Genomic DNA, 21,682 nt, shown 5'->3' with positions numbered 1-21,682 from the left:
AAAAAAAAATTAATGCGCCCCACAGACGCGTCTATTTTGGGCGTACTTCTTCGCCATTTGGTATTACGGAGCAGTAGAGCCCAGAATTGGGCCACAGAATTTAGAATCAGCAGGTGAAACTTCTTTCGGAATTCCAGCGATTATTGACCGCATTCTGATTGGGGGAACCCAAGTCTGCTGATCACACCCCAAAATGGCAGCAGGAAATGATGCAGCAGTTCTGATTGGAAATTTTTGGCAGTCAATTATGTGCTATATCAAATAAATAGATATTCGTCCAATTTAGTTTTCTTTAATAAGCATCATATAACATACGAATACAATAAATAATTGGCATAAATAACTTATGTCTAGTTTGTTTTGCTCGCTGCGTATGTATCCGAAACAGTTCTTCGATTTCTCATTAAAGGTACACTTTTAAAATTTAGTCATATATTTAAGGCATTGCACTAAGGGGGCTAAGGGTTACAGCTAAAATTGGTTTACTGGCATTTCATTCATTGTGCTAAAATTAATTTTGCTCTAGGGCCTTATGGATTATTTAATAATCAGCGTCGTACCACGAATGTTAATCAAATAAATACAATAAATAATGTCTCCATTGGAGGTCAGAGTTCAGGTGGAGTGGCTTGGATTTGTGGATTAATCTACTGCCACTGGCCATACTGGTTGCGATAGGCCAGGTAATGGGGATCCTGGATCTGTGACTGCTGCTGCGGCTGGCGCACCTGGTAGCTGTCCGTGGAGGAGTCTGTGTCCTCGACTGAGGGATCCGTTTGCAGTGAGCGCTTCCAATAGCTACCCGGCTCGCTCCAGTCGTCCCCGTGGTCCTCGTAGTGGTGCTGATGGTGGGCATGTTCAACGTATACAACCTAGTTAGAAAATATGCAAAACGTGTGCCGTGAAGTGAGAAACACCAGAGGAAGTACCAAAGAGGCCCAAGAGTGTGAGTGGTTCGGTTTTATATTGACTGTATGTTTTGTGACTGTGACTGTGACTGTATCTGTATCTGTATCTGGGTGTATCTGAGTTTCATGTCTGTCCTGCAGGACTCTTTCAGAGCAATCAATTCGCTTCATCCGCCCAAAACTCGTACTTACACAGTGTGAAGGAAAAAACTTTGGAAACGAACTCTAAGATCTGTTTGAGGTTTTGGGTCTTAAAGTGTATACTGTTATTAGAGAACACATTGGTTGGGTTTTTCTGTTTCTTGTATAATTTCATTTTTTTTTTTGTTTTAGAGTTGTACGTTCCGAGAACGTTTGTGAGCTGTCCAAAATTTTACCATATCTGAAACCAAAGAGGTCTGAATTTGTTAGCATACGGCACATTTTGGAGTCGTTAGGTGGTTGGAACTCTGGTGATTGAAGCTTGAAGAGGTTCTGGAGCTGGTCCCCGAAAACAGTTAGAGAAGTTAGAGCGCTCGGGTGTTTTGGAAGGTATCAACGCATTTTACATATTTTATATACATCATTTGTTCAAGAGATAGAGAGTCGAGAGACAAGGGCAGTTGGAAAGAGATTAGCAGAGGTACACAGAAAAATTGTTGATCATAATAACATAAAATTTTAGAAAAAGAAAGATTTATTCAAATTTGGAATTTAAAAGCATTTAAATGAATAAATAATTGAGTAAAAGACAACGTTATATTTTAAATGAATTCACGCTAATACATGTATGTTTTTACGATCAACCTTTAAATCAAATTAAATTTTCTTTGTACATTTCTTGGTGAGAACTCTCAATTTTTGCTTGACAACAAACAGCATCGAAAACAAACCGTGGCCCATAAAAATGGTTGTTCACTTATGACTAGTGTAAGGACATTCTTATCAGAACTGAAAGAGTGCAAAAAATCCATTAGAGTCGGTTATCCCTTGGTCTAGCAACCTGAACATGATGATGTTCGTGTGATGTCAGTACAGTGAAACCGGGCTAAATGCACCGGAACAAACTCACAGGATCTGGGACCCAAGCTCAACTCACCTTAGATGGCGGACTGCCGCGCTTCACATCGATCCAGAATCGGGCTATATTGATCAGCAGACCAATCAGGGCTATGGCAAAGAACTTGACCTGCAGATGGGCGCCCAGGATCTTGAGCAGCAGTTCGATTTTGGCTTTCAGGAAGCTGCCAATCATTATGAACTTGGCAATGGCCTTCTTCTTCTTCTTCTTCTTGCCGCGGGTAACTATATACATTTCGATAAATGATGATCAAAGGAAATTCGTATGCATTAGTATCATTGTACTCTGGGTTGATCACACTTACTTGGCTAGATCGAACAAAAAACGCAAATAACATTTAAATTCTTCGCTTGGGAGGGTGGTGTTTGTTAGTATGAACTGCAGTGCGCGTTAGGTGCGTCAACGATAACGAAACGGCATTCAAAAAGCAAGCAAAAAGCAGGCAACTTAACTTAATTTAAACCAAACACTTAAATTATTTAAAATAACTTAAACTACTGTATGCCAAAGATTTGAATTTACATTGAAAACATTTGCCGCATTGCTGAAGAACTCAGCAGCGCCATCTACACAGCTTACAGAATAAGCTCAGACTTCCGCAGCTGTTATGTAGATGGCGCCACAAAATAACTTTGCTGGCTTCAGAAACACTTTTACCATTATGAATTCGATAAATGCTATGCCTTTCGGTAATAAAATATTAAAACGACATAATCTATATAATAAAATAATACAAATTATATATAATCGTCCTTACACCATCACCAGATATAAACACAAACTTTATAAACCAGTCATCAAGACCAATACAGAATATTTTCGGTGACGTGCTTTAAAGATTATCTACTTCAAAAAGACATCGATTTTTTAAGATGCACGAATTCATTCTAAACATTTTTTCACCGAAAAAACTCTATATCATAGACAAAACTGGAAGCTTAGACATAGAAGGCACTAAGTTGTGCTTGAGAAAACGGTGCGCAAAAGTCATGTAAAACCACACGCAGCAAACAACACACACCTCCGTTACTTCTACCATAATTAAGTGGGTTCCTGTGCTTGCGTTTTCCCCCGCCGACACCAGAGAGCACATCATCCGCGTCCGCCAGTTCGTCGAGCAGGCCCAATCCCAGACTGAGGTCGCTCTGCTCGTGCTCCACGACGGCTGACCCATGTTGACCCTTGCGCTTCCGCTTGCCCTTCATGCGTCGCTTGTGCTTCCGCTTCCTCATCGGTTTTCCCACGGATACTGTGTCATCGGAGCTCCCGTGACTGATCACCGAGGATCCATCCTCGTGTCCCGAGTCCACCTCGTGGTGCTCCGGTGCCGCCTGGACCACCACCAAAGTGGAGGGCTGTGTCTCCGATCCGTGACCCTTCTTCTTGTTCTTCTTGCGCTTGCCGCCCTTCTTGTTCTTCTTGCGTTTACCGCCGCCCGGCTTTTTCAGCGCACCCGCCGCAGTTTCGTCGCCATCCTGGAGCTCGATGAATTCCACACCTGATTGAAGAACATCAAGTTAGTTGCATAATGAGAATGCCGAGGATATGCGAATTATCCCTAATCTTTACCTGTTGAAGCGTTGTCCTCGGCTAAGGCGGGATTTTTCCCATCACCTTGGGATTGCGCTGCTGGCGCTCCACTGAAGATACTTGGAGTATTTTCCTTTTCATTATCACTCTCGGGTGCTGAGACCGCCTCATCCACATCCTCGTCTTCGTTGTCAGCTTCAGCCTCTGGCTCATGGTCCTGATCCTGATCCTGTTCCGCCGTGCTGTCCGAGTCGTCATCCTCCTCATCCCGGTCATCTTCCTCCTCCTCATCATCCTCCTCATTATTGGCATCCGCATCCTCATCCTCTGCATTGTCCTCCTCCTCCGCCGCATTGCTGGCATCATCCGCATCCGCCTCATCGTCATCTTCGGCACTATTTCCACTCTGATCAGTTTCACTATCATCCTCAGCCGCTTTCGGTGTCTGCAGATACTCGTATTCGCGACCTAGGAAGCTGCAGGTGATGGCGAAATGGCGAAAACAAAAAAAAAAAACAGGAAGATTAACACTCTGGCGAAAATCTACATTCAACCAGTTTGTCCACACACTCACCCGTCCATGGACTCGGCCAGGTATTTCTTCATGTAATTCGTGCCGATCTCAATTTTCTTCAGTATCGTCGACGGCTTCTCTTTCACGGGCAACTCCGATGTGCTGTACCCTCTTCTCTCGATCGTGGCGTTCATCTGCCGATCGGCCTCGACTGTCCCAAAAAAAAATTTAAAAAAAGTACGGGGAAATAATTTGGTGAAAAAAGAAAATGCTTTCGATTTTAATTGCTTTTCCATGTAAATTCCTAGCACGTCCGCTGTTTTTTTTTTTTTTTTGGAGTTGCGTGTAAAATTTACAACCAACTCCTCCAAAATTCATTGATTATCGCACCTAATGATCACTAAACCCTGGGGGTTTCCTTGACTTTTTCCTAGAGTCTCACCCACGAATAGTTGTTTAAACTTCGAGTTTAGCTTGGAGGTTGGTGAAAATGCCAGCTTTTCATTGCTGGGATTTTTATTTGCCCACATATGTGGGAAAAACTCTGTCTATACAAATATTTTCCACTAACAATTGAAGATCGTGTTTCTCTCAAAGCTTTCTGTAGTTATTATTGTTTCAGTGACCTAATTTTCAAATCGGACTAATGCTCTAAACTTGTGACTAAATCGTCACATTTTAATCAATTAAAATTTGAAAATACTTCTATGTATATTTGCCCAAACTCACCTTTTAGTTTCTGCCATTGGATATTCAGCTCTCCATCCCAAGCATCAAGTATCCGACCGGATTGTTGGCGGGCACAGGTCCAGGGTTCCGCTCTGATGGGGCACAAGGCCAGGTCCAGATACGGTGATACCTCTGCAAGAAGACAGCCCGTAGAGATCGGCGTAAGTAAATACAGCGAAACTAGTCAAATATTAAATGGAAAACTGCCAACGAATTGGGCAAACGCGCGATTGACAGCTCGACGGACTTTCTGTCCGGGCAAACTCAGTGGGGATTTGTGGTCTGATTTGGCCAACATGGTCATGGCTTCAACTTGGCGATTTTCAGCCAGTGTAAATATTTGAGTGAAAGTATGTGTGACCAGTACCACTGGGCAATCATTTCAACACCTTGTGTGGTTTTCTGACCACCGATGTGCGGTGCGTGCAGATGCATTGTACTCCCCCCTTTGGATATCCATTATTCCAGTACACAATGCCCGATGTTCGCGGCGCGAGCTATGTTTTAGTTAGCAGATCGAAGATTGTCATCAATCAGTGATGGAGTGAAAAGCTCAGCGATTGCTGTCAATTAAAATTATTGCTACATGACCAGCTGGATCGCATCTTAATTTGAGGCCATTTAAATGGGAATAAATTAATTTGTCGCGCCGGCAAAGATGCCATTGTAAATCAATTTACACAAAACATGCAATCAAATACGAAATAGTAAGTAGCAAAATAAATACTTATTCATCTGGCGCCAAAAATTTGTTGGCTTGCACGCTTTAATAATTTTCCTCTCTCTGATGACACAAAATTCCCAGAATTTCGCACAAATTGAGCAATTTATTCACTACTTAAATTCATTAGTATTTGCTTAGGCCTTTTGTTGATTTAATTGCCATGCTGCAACATGAAAGGAGTCGTGATAAGTGAAAATGTAATGCCACTTCGTGTGTATTTTCCCATGTCGTTAGTTGTCTGTTTGTCACAATTTATTTGGCTCATTTCACTTTCAATGGTACAGCGCGTACTTTGACCCAAGGCTCCGCTAATATTTCCAAATTCAATGCCAAGTGAAAGCCGCGAGGAGATGCCACAAGTACCCGCCTGTGAGAAATTGTTTACCTGCAACTCGTGGTGACATCCCATAGATAACATCCTGCTAAATTCAACCCACGCCGCTGGAAAACCGAATAGCAACAAGGAAAACCTGTGCCAGAATGCGCAGAGTTAGGGAGCAAAGGAGTGCCAAGAAGGGAAATCGAAGACTCTGGGGAAGTTGAAAGAAAGCCACATCGTGATGCACTCAAAGGAATCTTTTTGAAAGACGTTTCACTATATTCGAAATATTTTATATTTAAATTTAATAATCGATAGTAGAATAGAAAAATATTGAATAGAAGTATAGCATACAAGATTGACTAATCTAAGGTCTCTATTAGTAGTATTAAAGTACAATATTTCTTTCAGTGTACTCCCTGGCGAGCATCTTTGATATTTGGCAGCTGTCCTCTTTGGCCGACAAATGTGGCACATTATCTCCAGCTGCTTGGAAGCTGCTTAGCAGCCATTCTGGCCAATACCTAACCAAGTTGCCATTTGCCATTTGGACCGATGATTTCGACTTGGCCTCTGGGCTTTTCACTTTTCTTTACCATTTTGCTGGCAGGGCGTATGGTAATTCGATGGCAATGCCAATAATCCCTGTCCCAGCTAATTTCCAGTATCAAATGAACTTTCACTGCCATGGAGTTTTATGCGTGGCTTACTTGTAGTTATATATTTATAGGTAGTCACTGAAAATGCTAGGCCTCAGCTTGATGATGGGTGACGCATTTGCCTATGGTAAACCTTAACTTCTCCAGCTGGCCAACTGTAAACTGCTGCTGGACTGCTGGGCATGTGGGCCAACTTGCCGGCCATTTGGCTAATTCACCTTGCCTGAGGAGCGGCCATAACAGTAGCTCGTAAAATATTAGCATAATGACTGGAAATTCTGAGTTATTTTTCTTGGCCAGATTAAGTTGTAAACATGAAATGTGGCCATGGAGCATCGTGTGCGGCGTTTGAAAGTGAATCGAATGATTTGGGGGCTTGTCTGAACGGAGACTGTCTTAAAAAGAAATATAAAACTAAATAAAAGCAAAGCCTTTTAGCAAAGATACTTTTTTTAAGATTTGTTAAGCAATTGAAAAATATCGTGAATAAATTTGCTCTGTGATTCATTTGAAAGTGAAGGTTTAGTGGGCTTGCTTTTGAAATCTAAGCCTAAGATACAGATAATGTATTTCTTTTTCACTTTTAGCTTCGGAGTCCAGACACCCGTGGCAATTAAAATAATTAACAAGATTGCTCTACAAGACCATTAAATTATATTTTTTAAAGTCTTTAAATTGATTCTGTCTGTCTGAGCTTCAAGCACTCGCCATTTAATTCGCCGCCAAGCCTTTTTAGGCAGTTGAATTAAATACAATGATCTAGTGGTTTCGGCATTTAAAGCATCTCAGACTTCGTTTCAAAAGAATTTTATGGCCATTATAGAAATCGGACGGAACAATATGGCACTCTTAACCGTTAGCGTGCGACCCATCAGACATATAAACATATAGACATACGAACCTATGGACATGTGAGCATGAAGAGCTCTGCCGAGCTTGAAACTTTAATAAACTTTCACTGGTTTCGATCTGGCGCAGAATTTGAATTGAAGACACCGCCGACGACGAAGTCAACCGCAAGTTAAATGCAAACTCAAAACACAAACAAGACATGGCCGGTAGCTACAAGTTGAGCAACAACGCTGCACATGTTGTATATTGATTAGAGCTCCACTTTGACTAGGCAAATCAAATGGATGCACTGAGGGAAACTTTGTTATGAGACCAGAAATATATATTCTAATTTTTCATATTTATATTAGCAATACTATAAGCTATTCCTTACAAGCCATATTCATTTGAAATTTATAACTAAGCTATCTAAGAAATATAGATATGCAGTTATAATTGACATGTTTATTGTTTATATAGTTATTCCACGACTCTCAAGTAAGAGTGTCGATACTCAGCTGGATCAGGTTTTGTTTATTAAGTGAGAAGTGTGCGCTGAGCAATTATGGAAATATTTCCACGCGTTTTCCAGTGTGGCAAATGGCTGCAACTGAAATAGTGATCCAAATCCCACTCGAAACCAAGTGGACCAAGTGGCGAGTCGAACTTGACAGATGGAGACGCTGTTACAGCTTCATGCAGCTCCAGTTTGGCCATCATTCCAAGCTGGGCGAGATGCCAATACCGATGCCAGAAAAGCGACAATTAAAAAATGAAATTAGATTTCATTCCAGTGAAGCGCAGCACTTTTCATTTTTGTGCGCTTCGCGACCAAAAATGTCGCCAATGCTGCTCCGTTTAGGAGTTTTGCTTAGCCATGGTTTCCAGTGCGGCATTGTTTGCCTTTTGCCCAGACCCGTTCGGGGACCGGGCTTATTTAAATAGTAGGTGACTTGCCTCGGACACTCTCACATACAAATATGACGGTTATAACCCAATTACGAGTGTTTTTCAAGTTTTTCTGTTGTCTCTTGCGCCTCGCTTGGCTTTTGGTGTCGGCGCAATTTGTACAATACAAGCCCCCGGAATGGAGACGCTGGCATTTCCCCTCCTCCTCGGGATAACTCCCTTCAAGTTTGGGTTGGCTCAACACCAAGTTGGTGTAGTCACCATCACCATCTGAATCTGACAGTATCGCGACTAAGAAATCAACTTGTTTAGACTGCACGGCTGTTTATCCATTCTTATTGTTTGCATTGCTATTGTTGTTATTGCGCCTTTTACAGGTGTTTGCTCTTCGGGAGCTTCGGGGTTTTGGATTAAGTTAGGATACACATGTCTTTTGGAAGAAATAAATTAGGTCTCTCAGTAATGAATCTTGAAATCAATGAATGAAATGAACTAGTCTTCATTTTTGTGGTTGCACAAGATAAGTTTTGTATCTTACAGATTTGTAGTAATAGAATGCATTATACTGGCATGCAACCTAACCAAGCTATTGAATTAATCTATAATTATTTCTTGGACTATTTAAGATAATTATGATAAAATAATACAGATTCCACTTTCTAAATGAATGTGCCAAGTATTTGGACTAACACATCGCCCACATCATATTCACAGTTGCCGCCCATTCATTTATTTCCACTCCGTGACTTTCGTAATTAAATTTACATATCTCAAGTTCGGTTCAAGTGTATCTGATATTCGTTTAATCGGAGAACAAAACGTTAATTCATGTTTTCTTGCCACTTCTTTAATGACTCGACATTCAGCGGGGCCTATGTCTATCGTAACACCCAACCAGCCGCCCTTCTTTTGGTTCTGGTTTAGTTGGTTATGACCCATATTACATGCTCAGAAGCAGATCGAGACGCCAAGTGCCCTAAACGATAACGAGGTGTATGCTTTTTTCTGTCTGCTTAGCAATGGTAGTGCCTTCTTGCACTTGTTGCCTCGCCTTTGCTAATTTTTTTTTTTTTTTTTTTTTTTAATTTTTATTATTTATTGAATCTTCCCTTTGTGTTAAGAGACTAACAATAAGTGTTCAAATCTTAATCTAACTTAATTAACTTTCACTTAGTGATAGTTTTTTTTTTTCATTAATGCCCTAATAAGTTTATTGCTGGGCTGGGAGGTCGTTGCGGTGCAGCCGGCTTTGACTGCATACTCGGATTAGTTTTCTTGCGAGGGGATTTGTATGGGTGGTCAGCTTTTCGTTATACTTCGTTTTTTTCTCAGCTATTACTTCGATTACTAATTTGATTTTTAGGTCTCTGTGTATGTTTTCGTTCCGAAGGTACCACGGCGCTCCAGTGATAATTCTCAGAATTCTTGACTGTGCTCGCTGAATAATGTCTATGTTACTTCTGGATGCGTTGCCCCACAGCTCGGAGCCGTTTCCTTTGCTAATTGTTCGCCATGCACTCGAGACTTTGTAGTGGCTTGAAACAAAGCTGAACAGCAGCGGCCACGAAAAAAGTGTCGTACGCTCCACAACGTAACAGAACCAAATTGGTAAGAACCAAGTCGCATGCAAGCTACTTTGTTATGCTGCATTGCCCATCGAAGTCACCTGATTGACAGCTCATAAAAACATTAGGGGAAATTAAGATTTCAATAGGGTTTTCGTGTGCCATTAATCATTTTTCTGTTAAACCACCAAAATTTCTAAACAATATGTTAGATAGTTCCGAATAATATAATGTTTTCTCATTAGTATTTGGTACTAAAAGTGGGTGTGCAATACATATATTCTTAAAATATATTTTCACTGCAACTATTTATGATCTTTTTCCCCAGATGGAGGGAGAATCGTGTGCTGGCCAAGATTGATGCCTGTTTTACAGTGACAGCCCTGATGGATCTGCGGCCACTCTGGTGGCTCATAAATCTTGGCGATTCTTTGGCTTCGGTGGCAGTGACAGTGGCGACTTTCGTTTGGCGGCTGGCCGATTATATAATTGCCGAACGCTGAAATCGCCACTCTCACAGGCAGCTTAATGAACTGAAATTTCACTGCAATAAACGTATTTTACTTAGGGCTTTTGTTTATGTTTTGTTTCTTTGTCTGCTGGCTCACAACTCGTTATATTACACCAAAAAAATACGAAATTAAAATACAGAGAAATTTTGGGAGCTGCAAGAGAGTCTCAGCAGCTTTGATTGGAGACCTGTCTTACCATTTAATCGTCGTCCAACTTGCTGGTGTGCTGGCGATAAAGCCAGATCTGAACGATCTGCATGGCGGGCTGGCAAACTCCAGGCTTTGGCCAAAGAAATCTGCGTTGGCAGGAGCAGACAGATGAGGCCTGCTATAACTGCCGGCTGCCAGTCCATTTTGTATAGTTAGTATTGGCCGCCCCTCTCTCCTAATCTTCGATGTGGATTTATATTATATTGTATGTTCACTAGCACCGTTAGATGAAATCGGAAATCTGGAGAAACCAAAGTCAGTAGCACACACACACGTGATTTATATACGTTTATCGGCACGCACAAGAACAACGGCGCTTTGTTCCATTTTCAAATTCTATTTTCCAAAAAACCCGAATCGAAAACCCGCACGAATATTGTTTGTTGTTATGGGTAGGTGATTATGTGGATGCACTGGCTCCTCGGCGATCTGCTCACGACCAAGTTCAAGGTAAGATTAAGCCATGACGCGCATACGTAAGAAGTTTTATACCAAACCGCGACTTAAGAGAGTTGCGATGTGAAAGCGCTCATGGAGCGGCTCTTTGGAAAGTTGGCAGCCGAGGTGGCCAAAAGCGGCTCTCTTCCAACGGCCAGGTAAATTGGTAAGTTGGTAACTTGGCTACCCACCTGGCTATTGACTTGTTGTTGGCCGGTGTGGATTTTAGCAAATGTGCGGCATGCACTGAACAAACGGATCAATTAAGCTGTCCGCTATGCGCATTTTCAGTGTCACACTGAATGCGATACTCCAGGAATTCTCTCGGCAATTCTCTGGTGGTCATATGTAAACCATCGAACTTTGACTTGACCTAAACGCAGGGAGCGAACCGGCAAGTATTGTGTTAGCAACATCTCTTTGTAAACAAAAGGTGCCTTGGGTTTTAAGCTTATCCCCAACAAAGAAGCTTTGATTTTCATTGTTTTTATTTATATTTTATAATAAATCCACTAGTTAGCCTATTTAAATCCTATTAACCTACGATCTATGCTTGTTTTGCACAACTCATTTGCTCATTTATAATCAATTATATCTAAAAAGACCATTAGTGGCCAACAAAAATATAAGTTTTGTTTACTATAAATAAACCAACTCAAATGAAAATCTATTGCAGGCTCAATCATTTTCTATTAAATCAGTAACCAAGTTTTTTTTGCAGATAACTGAATAATCTGCATCAATCCTCAATGAATGCCATGAATAACCCACAAGTCGAACTCTTCTTTTCACTGCCAAGAGTGACATATGAACTCCTGGATATCATTGGAAAGTCGATCGTGAGATGCTAATCCTGTGGCGAAATGCTTATATGGTAGATGCAAATCCTTTATGGGGTCAAGAAGTTGGTTGCTCCATGGAGATTTTCCTCGCAGCAGCAAACAAATTTCAACCCACATGAGTGAGCACACATATATCTTTAACATACCCCTTCATCACTTTTACCTTTTCCCTAACGAAATTCATTAGCACCTCGCGTGTATTGCATCAACAATTTGTTAACCAAATTAAGCAAGTTAAGTTTAGGCAAACTGAAAGACAGTTGCATCATTGATAAATTCTGGCTGAGGAGAGACACGTTTCTTCACCTGTCGAGCAAATGAAAAATGAAAGTTTTTTATCTCTTTACTTAGGTTGTGTCCATAACTGATTTGGATAATTCGCAAACTAATGCTATTTGTGTGTAAGGGCTCGGTCTGCATCACAAGCTGATCTTATAGAGAGTACATATCATGGGACGCCCTCACACAACATTGACACGCACAAAAAGAAAGTTTGCACAATTTATTGATATTTTCTGATTAAAGTGTAAAAAAAAACGAGGTGTGACCGAATCGGGTCCCCAATCCCATTTGGTCAACGCACTCGCACACTGCTCGAATTTTTGATTAGCCCCCGAATTACGAAATTATCCATTGTGAGCGGCGAATTAGCGAAGAATTCGTGATGAACGCTCATTTATACGTATATAAGTAAGTTGGTATATCTCCCCCCCCATATCATATATCAATTTCACTTTCAGCGGACAGGCGACAGGCAATTAAGGAGACATAGGGCTGCCAAAGATGTCGCCAGGGTTGGTTGGTTGTTTGGTTGGCTGCCTCGTCTGGTAGCCATAAGGTAGCTGACATACCCGTTCCCAGGCCATGTCCAATTATCATGTTAGAAAGAGAGTGAGAGCAGCCAGATACGCTGACAGCACGTCCCCAGCCCCCAACTCCCGATACAGGCTCATACATGGGAAGAAATCACTATAATTAATGTCTTTCAAAACTTCCAATTCATATTTTCATAAAGCTTTACATCAACACTTTACATGCCAGATATCGTATTTTAAAAATTAATTGAATGGAAATCACATTTCTTTGCATTTCCAAATGTTGCGATTTTAAAATTACAATATGGCATTTAAGTCAAAGATGAAATGCTTTCAAAACTGGTAGTGCATCTATATACAAACTCAAATACGATATAAAACTCAGGATTTTTTGACTAGATATTAAAAAACAAAACTATACAATCTAAGTACTTTACAAGTTATCTAAGTACTTTACTTTTAGTACCCAACATTATTGAGTTTTTCGTTTTGTGCACCTTTAGATGCCCAGTGTCTTGGCTGTCAGTTAGACGCAATTATCCACATTTTATATATAGTAGAGGCATAGATGCTGGCTCTGGTGGATCTGTCGATGCTCATGATTTGTCGCTTCCAAGCTGGCCACCAAATGCAATGGACAGAAAAAACCTTTGGAGTATTTCAATAATCGCAGTTTGCCGCTGAAATGCTGAGCCACTGGCCTGCTGCTGTGCGTTAGAAAGCCGCCGATCAGAGAAATTCAATGTGCATTTTCATCTGTTGCTAGTTTGTAGTCGTCTACCTATTATACTTTACTCTGCTGCTGGTTTAGCCTTATCAACTGTTGGTATAAGCAGCGCCATTTTGTTTTTGGCACGGCTAGCTAATTAATTGAAACGCTCGACTAAGGCCATCGTCTGCCGACAAAGAAGACATCACCACGGACTCAGCTCGGCTCGAGTGGACACATCTCGACTCGTCTCGTTACTCAAGTCGAACGTCATCGGCCCACACTTATGACGGCTGGCTAATGGCTGGCACCGCGCATCTTGTCCAGGTCCACTTCTGCTATGTCCTCCTATAAATCAGTCAGCGAGCAAGATTCCATAACGCCAGCCGACCGGCCTTGGGGATCCATGGAGCAGGAGGATCGGACTGAGGTATATGGCCATTACATGCTCGCCCGACTGTCTGAGCGGCTCTAATTGCCTCAGATAAATATTTATCGAGCACCCTGCCGTTGGCCCAATCTGGTTTGGCTTTAATATGCATCACTTGTCGCTTAAAACTGCTTAATTGCCCGTCAATTGCTTCTGGCTTCACTTTCTATGGCGGCTAATTAACAGGTCCTTGCTAATATAAATATTCATTATACCACATGTTGAGTGTGTTTTTCTTTTGAGTGCTTTTTGATGTCGCCAAATCGAAAGACTTAGGGCACGAACTTGGTGCAATGAGGTGTAAAACTTTGGTGCCTACTTTACGGGTGCCTTGAATTTGTATGGCATTCTTATGGGGCTGCAGTAGTAGCAAAGACACGAACCAAACGTTGAGTAAGCAAGGCCACAAAAATATTAAATTTTCTACTCATCTGGCAACTGCTAAGGTTTTTCACATCAGTGATTAAATTTTCAATTTATAATTTGTAATTTATTTTTTAATTTTCTGTAGATTTTAGAAAATGTTGTGTATTACTTTTAAACTTTTATCTATATCGTTTGTCAACGGCTATCGTTTATCATGTGAATATCTAAATATGTTTTTCTATCAACACCATTCACACTCCAAGCTGTATTCCATCAATCATCACTCATGTTAACCGATATAATAACTCAATCAACTAAATAGCGTTATAGAAATGCCTGCAATTACTCAAACCTAACCGTTCCATGCCATATTAAGTCAGTCAATCTTTCACTTTGTTCAAATATTTGTAACAAATGAAGCGAAGCTCAAAAATGGGTAGTTGCTAATAAGCAAATCGGCTTATCCACTCTATAATAATTGAGCATAATTGGATATGTCTGGCTTAAGCTTGGGGAATCGTTTTTCAGCCTTTAGGCTACCGCAAAATAAAAAACAACAAAACACGAAATCCGCAATGTCAAGACATGACTTGGACTTCCATTTCAATGTTCGCGATAAAGCCGATGATTAGGCGCGGCACACGCCCCAAGATGTTGCCAAAGAAATCTCTGCGGTGGCAGACTCACCCGTCAAATGGCCAATTAATCACAGACCCCCGAAAAAGCTCAGCCAAAAACAACCCAAAACGAACCAATCGACTTTCTTCGCAGACCCATCAATCACGACCTTCTGCGTCTTTAGCGGTAATTGTTTCGGCTAGCTCAAACAAACGGTGGCACACATCTTTTGCATTACGACTATTTATTACAAATTATCATTGATTTTAAGTCTACTTGGGGCAAATAATTTAATTAAACACTAGGCTCGTAACTATAGTTTTAGGTGTAAGTAAAGCTGCGTCCTCGTAAAGTCGCTGACTAAATGTGTGCTAGCTAATTAAACGCGGTGGTCGTTGACTTCCATGTGGAACTCCCATCATGTGGAACAGCTCTTGCTCAGCGGATGAGTTGTCTCGCCCGATATTTCGTGGGCAGCAGGGACATGGGATCCGTATTGTTGGGCACCTCTCCGGCCACTGCTCCCACGGGCTGGCTATCGGTGAATTGGCCCGTGGGTGCATAGGCTCCATAGGGATCCGATCGACTGGCCCATCCACCCGACTGCGATTCATACTGATAGCCCTGACCGGCGAGCTGAGCCTGGGTCTGGGCATTTCCGTGGATGTGCAGGTGAATCTCCTTGCTGGGTGGATGACCAGCGCCATGACCACTCAATCCAGTGGTGCCCCACGACTCCTTGGCATGAGGATTCCAGCCCGGGTAATTGAAGGACGGCGCCGTGTTCTCATACTGTCCAAATAGACTGGACTTCAGGGTAATGAACTTTCCCAGAATGGCAATGGCATTCATAACCACTAAGACCTTGAGCAGGAACAGAGACTTCATACCAATGGCGACCAGAAAGGCAACCATAGCCGAAAGGACGCCAAACTTAAAGATAATGGGTATCAAAGCCATTTGAAGACGGCGGATTTTGCCAAAGGTACGACCCTCTGAAAGACACAAAATAAATTCCAGTATAAATAAAATATGTAAAAGAATTAATAATATTAATTTCTGAAGGTATGCCTGAAGGTATAATATAAATGAAATAGGTTAATTAATAAAAAATTCTGAGAATTCATTTAGCTAAAGTTCATTAAAAAAACGCATTAATTCGTAAAGTGTCAGTGGCGCTACTGGCCCAATGAAATTCCGTTGGGTTTATCTCCCTCAACTGCTATAATTTCATCAATAAACAGAGCTGAACGCTCAGCTATGCGAAAGTCCAATAAAAAACAATTCGCAAACAACGAAAAAAAAAAACGCAGCAAAAATATTTTCTCATCGCTCAAAGATGAGCTGTCTTATTTAATAAATAATTTGAGCGGCTCTAGAAAAGATGCGGAAAGTGAAATTACAATCGTCGTCCGGCATATACATTTATCACAACTCGCACTCCAAGATGATTTTTTCTCAGCTCTTTGGTGCTAACACCTTTTAGCGGCTTTTTGCTGTTTGCTTAGCGGCTACAGGTTTCATTGAAAACGAAAGTGAGTCAAGAGAGTCAGGGCTCTGGGAAATCGGATTTGATTTGAAAAGCCGCTAATCATTCGAGGGGCAGATGCAATCAGCCTAAATGAGATACGCACTGAACTGTTATTAAATGACCACACTAATTGCTGTGTCCACAAAGAGAAAAAAGGTCTTAATCTGGCTTACATCAAATGAAATTACATGTGGAATTGAAATTTCAATTACATCATACCAAACGTAAACTGTATGACAGCTTCGTAATTTTACAAGTAAGTACTTGATAGAGGTATGAAGACAAACAGTTTCCTAATTAGTTTTTAATATGGTATTATTTAGAAAACATCTGTTACTTTGTCAAAATGACTAAATTGACTTTATATGTAAATGCAATTGGCTCGGTCTTGTTTTTTTTCGGTGTATCGGTCTTTAAACTGCGTTTTGTTCGGTATTTGCTTTTTTAATCTTTTGTTTTCTTGAGGGGGACTCACCCACAGCTGAGCTGCCGGACGCGGGCTTCCCGTCGTCGTCATCGCCGAATAGGCTTTCACTCAGATCGCTACGAAGCCAGCCCCACAGAGTGCGAACCATGCCCCAGACACTGAGATCTGTGGGATCCGTGGCTGCCTGCACTGCATTGGGGTTCTTGTTACTCGATGCCCCTACTGCAGCTTCTTTGTCAGCCGCATCCACCGCAGGTTCCCCCGTCTCCTCCTCCTCGTCGTCGTCGTCGTCATCACCATCCTCGCCAGCATCTTCATCGTCATTTTCCTCCTCGATTGGCGATGCAGCAGCCTCCACCTCTGGCTTTTCCGACGTTTTTTCGACCTTCTTCGTTATCTTGGCTGCAAAGGCATTGCTCAGGCAGCAAAAGGCCAACAGAAGCAGCAGCAACGAGTGCCGCGCACTTGAACTCTTTGTGAGAAACTGAAAGTGGAACCAACAGAGAAATTATATCAGTATGTGCCAGTGTTTGTCTCTCATTGTCCAAGTAAAAAGGCCATTTCATCATAGCGAGGTGCGGATGTTGCGTAAACAAAAGACTTAGGAAACGAACCTGTTGCCACCTTGTCGAGTCGTGAAACGCACTTTAGAATCCACTTTGAACCATTTCAACGGCTTGAGCCGTAAAATGTTTTATGGTCTCGTCTTGGTGCGAAAGCATTTCCCATTTTAAGCTGAACCCCACTATTGTGTAATCCAAAATTTTTTAGCGCTAAAGATATTTTTAGTGTGCCGCAGATAGCAATTTATATGTAAATTTAAAAGGTTGCAAAAATAAGTCGCATTGTATAAAATGGTGATTTATATACTAACGAGTCAGCCGGATAGAGACAAAGTGAAATTTAAGCAGGTTATGTTGTTGGACGTTTAACCAATAATATCTTTGGATAATTCTTTATGTTTGGTGACAAGTTAATATGAGTTAAATGTGATTTACCTAAATAGTTCACATTATAACATAGTATGTAATTTAAAAGCATAATGGCAACACACCAAAGCTACAAATCATTGAGTCTTTAACATTCCCACCGAATTTCTTTAAAAACAAGGTAAGCAACCTTCACTTCTACTTAGTGAAATTTAGATATAAGCCCATAAAATATCTTAGCTACGAATACCAAAAAGCGAAAAGTCATTGCTCACAAGCTTTCCATTTTCAATTCACCTGCAGAACTTTAAGAAACCAAAAATATAATTGTTATACCTAATCACTAAGATGCCATGGGAATGGAACTATGTTATTTCCAAAACAATAACCCCAACAAAAGGTAAACAAATTATGTGGAGCTAACGGTTGGCTTCATTCCCTAAAAAAAATATTCGTCAAAACGTTGGCGATGCTTTAATTAACTGGCCCAAAAGAATTTGCATGCCAAAATACAGATGCCAAGAATTTTCGACATGATTTGCGTTCGCTTTGCTTTTCTTAATAAAATGCGATTGATGGCCCTTTGTGAGGCCTCTTTGTTGTGAATGATTCGCTTTTTTATTAGTAGGCCATGTGCCTTTGTGTCCAATTGGATTTGGGTAAAACTGTAAAAGGAAATCTATTTAAGCATGGCCTTGATTCAAATTTAACTGAGCGAGAAAATTGTTTTGAATTTCTTGTGCATGCGGGAAAACAAAGAAGAAAGTCTTTCTCCAGTGATGCAACAGCCGAGAAAATGCATTGTTGAGATACTCAATTTAAATGTGTTTATTGATTTACATAATTTTCCAGTTTAGATTGACAGACTGAACTCGGGTTTTCGGCTTAGTTTCACTGCCTATTTGTTTTAAACACGATCCCAACCTGTTAATTAACATCTTCTGAGTTGTTTCATCATCAGACCGAAGCGTTATCACATCTGACACACTCACTTTCAGGCCATCTTCTCGAACATTATGGGTGAAATTTCATTCGACCTCATCTGGCTCATATGTAAATATTAACCGAAAATATTTGCACTTGCTGCCGGGCAAGATTTCGCCTCGAGTTCCAACGAAATGATGCCGAACAACCATAAAATTGTTACCAACTGATGATTTGGTAGATTTAATTCGGTTGATGGGAATTGGCATAAATGTTCAGACAGATCTATAGGGAAATATATTCACAAAAAGATCTCGTGAAATTCCACCTAATTATTCATTTATCACATTAGTTGAATAATTTGTCAACATTTTGAAATTGTTTCTGTCTGGCTCACGGTTTATTTAACATTGCTAATGAAAACACCGAAATGAGAAGTATTTAATATAAATGTTCTAAACATTGTTATACACACACATTTGTTATTAAAGCTAAGCTTCCTAACTAAACATTTATTGATTATAATTGTAATTAGAGTAGCAATAAATTCCCTGATCTTTCGTTTCACGTGGGTGTAGCAGGCATTTTATGATTTTATTACATATCGTAAACATAAAACCATAAAATCCCAAAATCTATCTCTGGCGTAATTATGCATTTGAGGCACAGCTTTCTATGTTTATTGCTGGGCTGGTCATAATAAAAACTATGAGCTAGTAAAGTTGTAAGTAAAACACCGATGATGCAATTAAGAGGCACGTGGTTGAGGCAACTAATTTAACCATTCGACCATTATCTAATGTCAATATAATGTCGCAGTTCATGACACGGCCATGTGGCAGTAATGTGAATGTGTAGTTTTAGGTTTACCAGCCAATTTAATAACAGCTCGGGAATCTTACCAACAATTGAAAACTGACCCGAATGAAAACACGCCTCAAAAGAAAGTTTCGCTTGAAACTAACCAAACGAACAAGTGATTTTTGTGCCAAGAATTGTTAGCATTTGTCACACTGGCTTTTAGGCCAACATTTTAAGTCTTTTGTGATTTGTGTGCTATGGTTCCTTTTCTTTTCACATAGATTGTGTTCAGAATTACAATGAACAATGCACTGCAAAAACAGAGTTATTATATGAAATTTAAGCTCAACATCAAAACTTGTGGCACCAATTACAGAAAGTTCTGGCAAGCATGCAAAAATATATATCAATAATTACTTTGTCTCTATCAACACAATAAGTGGCGCCCTACGTGGGGCCTTTATATCCCTTCTGGCACTTAGATTAATATCTTTTGCAATCCTTTTCGTGAATGTTTTCCTTTTGCCTTATATTTGTATGTAATTTTTTCCGTGTGTTAATTGAACTTGGCCGCTGGCCTTTATTTTGTACTCACCATAATGAGGGCTGTGACTATTTGATTAGTGTATGATAATTGCAACACTAGCTGCAGCTGTATCCTGAGTTTTTTAGTGATTGATTTGGACCACTTTCACGCGAATCTATGGTAGACACGCAGATGTTGGCCAAAAAATAAATATACACGAGACTTCAACTGAATTGGCCAAGGAGTGGAGATAGTTTGGAATCAAGTTCGCATGGAAAGCGACTGCAACGCTTGAGATGTGCCCGTTGACTGGCAATCTGAGTTGGCCTCGGCCACCAGGTAAGATCCACCGTCTCTGTCGCGGCCAACGTCGCTGCTCGGACTTTTGGTGGATGCGGACCAGTCTTGGCCAAGTCGGCGCTTCTTCGCGATGTTTGCTTGGCTACCGACCGCTAGTTGGCACTCTCACAAAACCAGAGACACACGCTCTCCCAGTTACAATTTCGTTTTCAACACTTTCTTCACAATTTCCCCTAAACGGCAGCCAGCAGCCACCAAAAACTGCAAAGTCAATGTCTCCATTTTTATCTGTATCTTTCTGTATCTGTATCTCTACTCTTTTCTTCCTGCATGGACTGTCATTATTACGAATCGTCGTGCAATGGCTCAGAGCATGAAAACGGTTTGTGAACGTGACAATACGCACAACTGACGTCACTAGTACTGGCACCCAGTGCCCTCGTATATACGGTACTTATTTGTAATATTGGTGCATTATAGTATTCAATCTTACCTTAATTGTCCTCAGAAAGTTGAAGCGGAAGTACAGGAAGCATTCCATTTCGTTTAGTAGTTAATTATACAACTCAGCAAAAAGCATATATAATAACAAATGAAATGGTTTCGGAATTCAATTACCTTTCCAAAAAAAAAAATTGTTAGCCAAAAACGCATTCAGGTAATGAGAGAAAATGTGCTGATCAACAGCAATTGCGTTCTGCTGCATTTAGCCCCATCAAAAAGTGAATTGCATTATTTCAATTTAACTAATTGGTAATACAATATAACTCAACAATTTCCCCAAAAGAGATAAATGGGTTTTTGCGGCTTTCTCGTTTCGTGTTTCGCCTGCATGGTAAGTCGATGCCAAACATTTTTGCCGGCTACCTTTTACAAGCCATCCGTCGCTTTGGGCCGCGTTTCGTGATTCGATTGTCTTGACCCATTTCCCCACTACGCAGTCTCTCTCTCCCTCTCTCTCTCTTTCTGTTCGACCCTCTCCGTCTCTCCTTCTTTTACGCACCTAACCATCCATCCATTCACATTCCCCAAAGATCATCTGTATCAAGCGATTTACATGATAATGTCCGATACATTGGGCTTAAGTTCTATTTGAAGAACCCTTTCATATCGCATCGAAATGTTTTGATTTGTGGCCAATAATTGTCACAGTTCTGTGAGGAAGTTACAGTTAACCAGAACATTCTCCTCGCATGTTGCTCCAGAAATGCATAGAGTCCCAGATGTGATGAACAGGTGGTCATTTTACGATCTTACACTTTATTAGCATTACATCAAATGGAGTTGCCACATATCGCTTACATAAACAATGCAGGTTCATTGCTCTGGGTGGTTGGTGCAGCATAATCCAAAGGTTTGTCCAAATCATTACATAATGGTAGGCAACTGGAACTAGCGATTGTGTGTGAAAACCGTTAAGTACACCAACATGAGTTCAGGTTCAGGTTCAGTCGGAGGTTGAGCTCTGGGTTCAGGTTTACCGTCTCGTTGGGTTGCTCTATGACAGTGTCAACGAAACCCGGTGCAGATAAAGACCTTCCCGAAATACTATATCA

General features: G+C 40.8%; 2 protein-coding genes across 5 annotated transcripts, besides 1 other annotated feature; both read right to left on the bottom strand.

Moving 5' to 3' along the window:
- Nucleotides 1-278: 278 nt before the first annotated feature.
- On the bottom strand, nucleotides 279-10,936 carry CG12017 (uncharacterized protein). Of its 4 annotated transcripts, NM_001259666.2 has the most exons (8): nucleotides 10,457-10,936; nucleotides 4,742-4,873; nucleotides 4,073-4,223; nucleotides 3,538-3,974; nucleotides 2,990-3,466; nucleotides 1,987-2,192; nucleotides 1,101-1,290; nucleotides 279-872 (listed from the first exon to the last, which is right to left on the bottom strand). In NM_001259666.2, exons 1-7 carry the CDS (start codon nucleotides 10,611-10,613, stop codon nucleotides 1,282-1,284), a joined length of 1,569 nt encoding a protein of 522 aa, NP_001246595.1. In that variant the 5' UTR covers nucleotides 10,614-10,936; the 3' UTR covers nucleotides 279-872; nucleotides 1,101-1,281. The 4 variants fall into 4 exon arrangements, with proteins under 4 accessions (NP_001246595.1, NP_647798.1, NP_001246597.1 ...); NM_139541.3 differs by lacking the exon at nucleotides 1,101-1,290; NM_001259668.2 differs by lacking the exon at nucleotides 1,101-1,290 and having other exon boundaries at nucleotides 279-842.
- Nucleotides 9,245-9,672: a mobile genetic element.
- A 3,983-nt stretch (nucleotides 10,937-14,919) lies between the features above and the next one.
- On the bottom strand, nucleotides 14,920-20,139 carry CG14960 (uncharacterized protein). Its single transcript, NM_139540.3, has 3 exons — nucleotides 19,896-20,139; nucleotides 16,695-17,130; nucleotides 14,920-15,683 (listed from the first exon to the last, which is right to left on the bottom strand). Exons 1-3 carry the CDS (start codon nucleotides 19,896-19,898, stop codon nucleotides 15,127-15,129), a joined length of 996 nt encoding a protein of 331 aa, NP_647797.1. The 5' UTR covers nucleotides 19,899-20,139; the 3' UTR covers nucleotides 14,920-15,126.
- Nucleotides 20,140-21,682: the final 1,543 nt, after the last annotated feature.

Source organism: Drosophila melanogaster, chromosome 3L (genome assembly GCF_000001215.4).
Source record: "Drosophila melanogaster chromosome 3L".
Taxonomy (NCBI): domain Eukaryota; kingdom Metazoa; phylum Arthropoda; class Insecta; order Diptera; family Drosophilidae; genus Drosophila; species Drosophila melanogaster.
The sequence above is the reverse complement of the archived record's forward strand: the minus strand, read 5'-3'. Positions and strand labels throughout refer to the sequence as shown.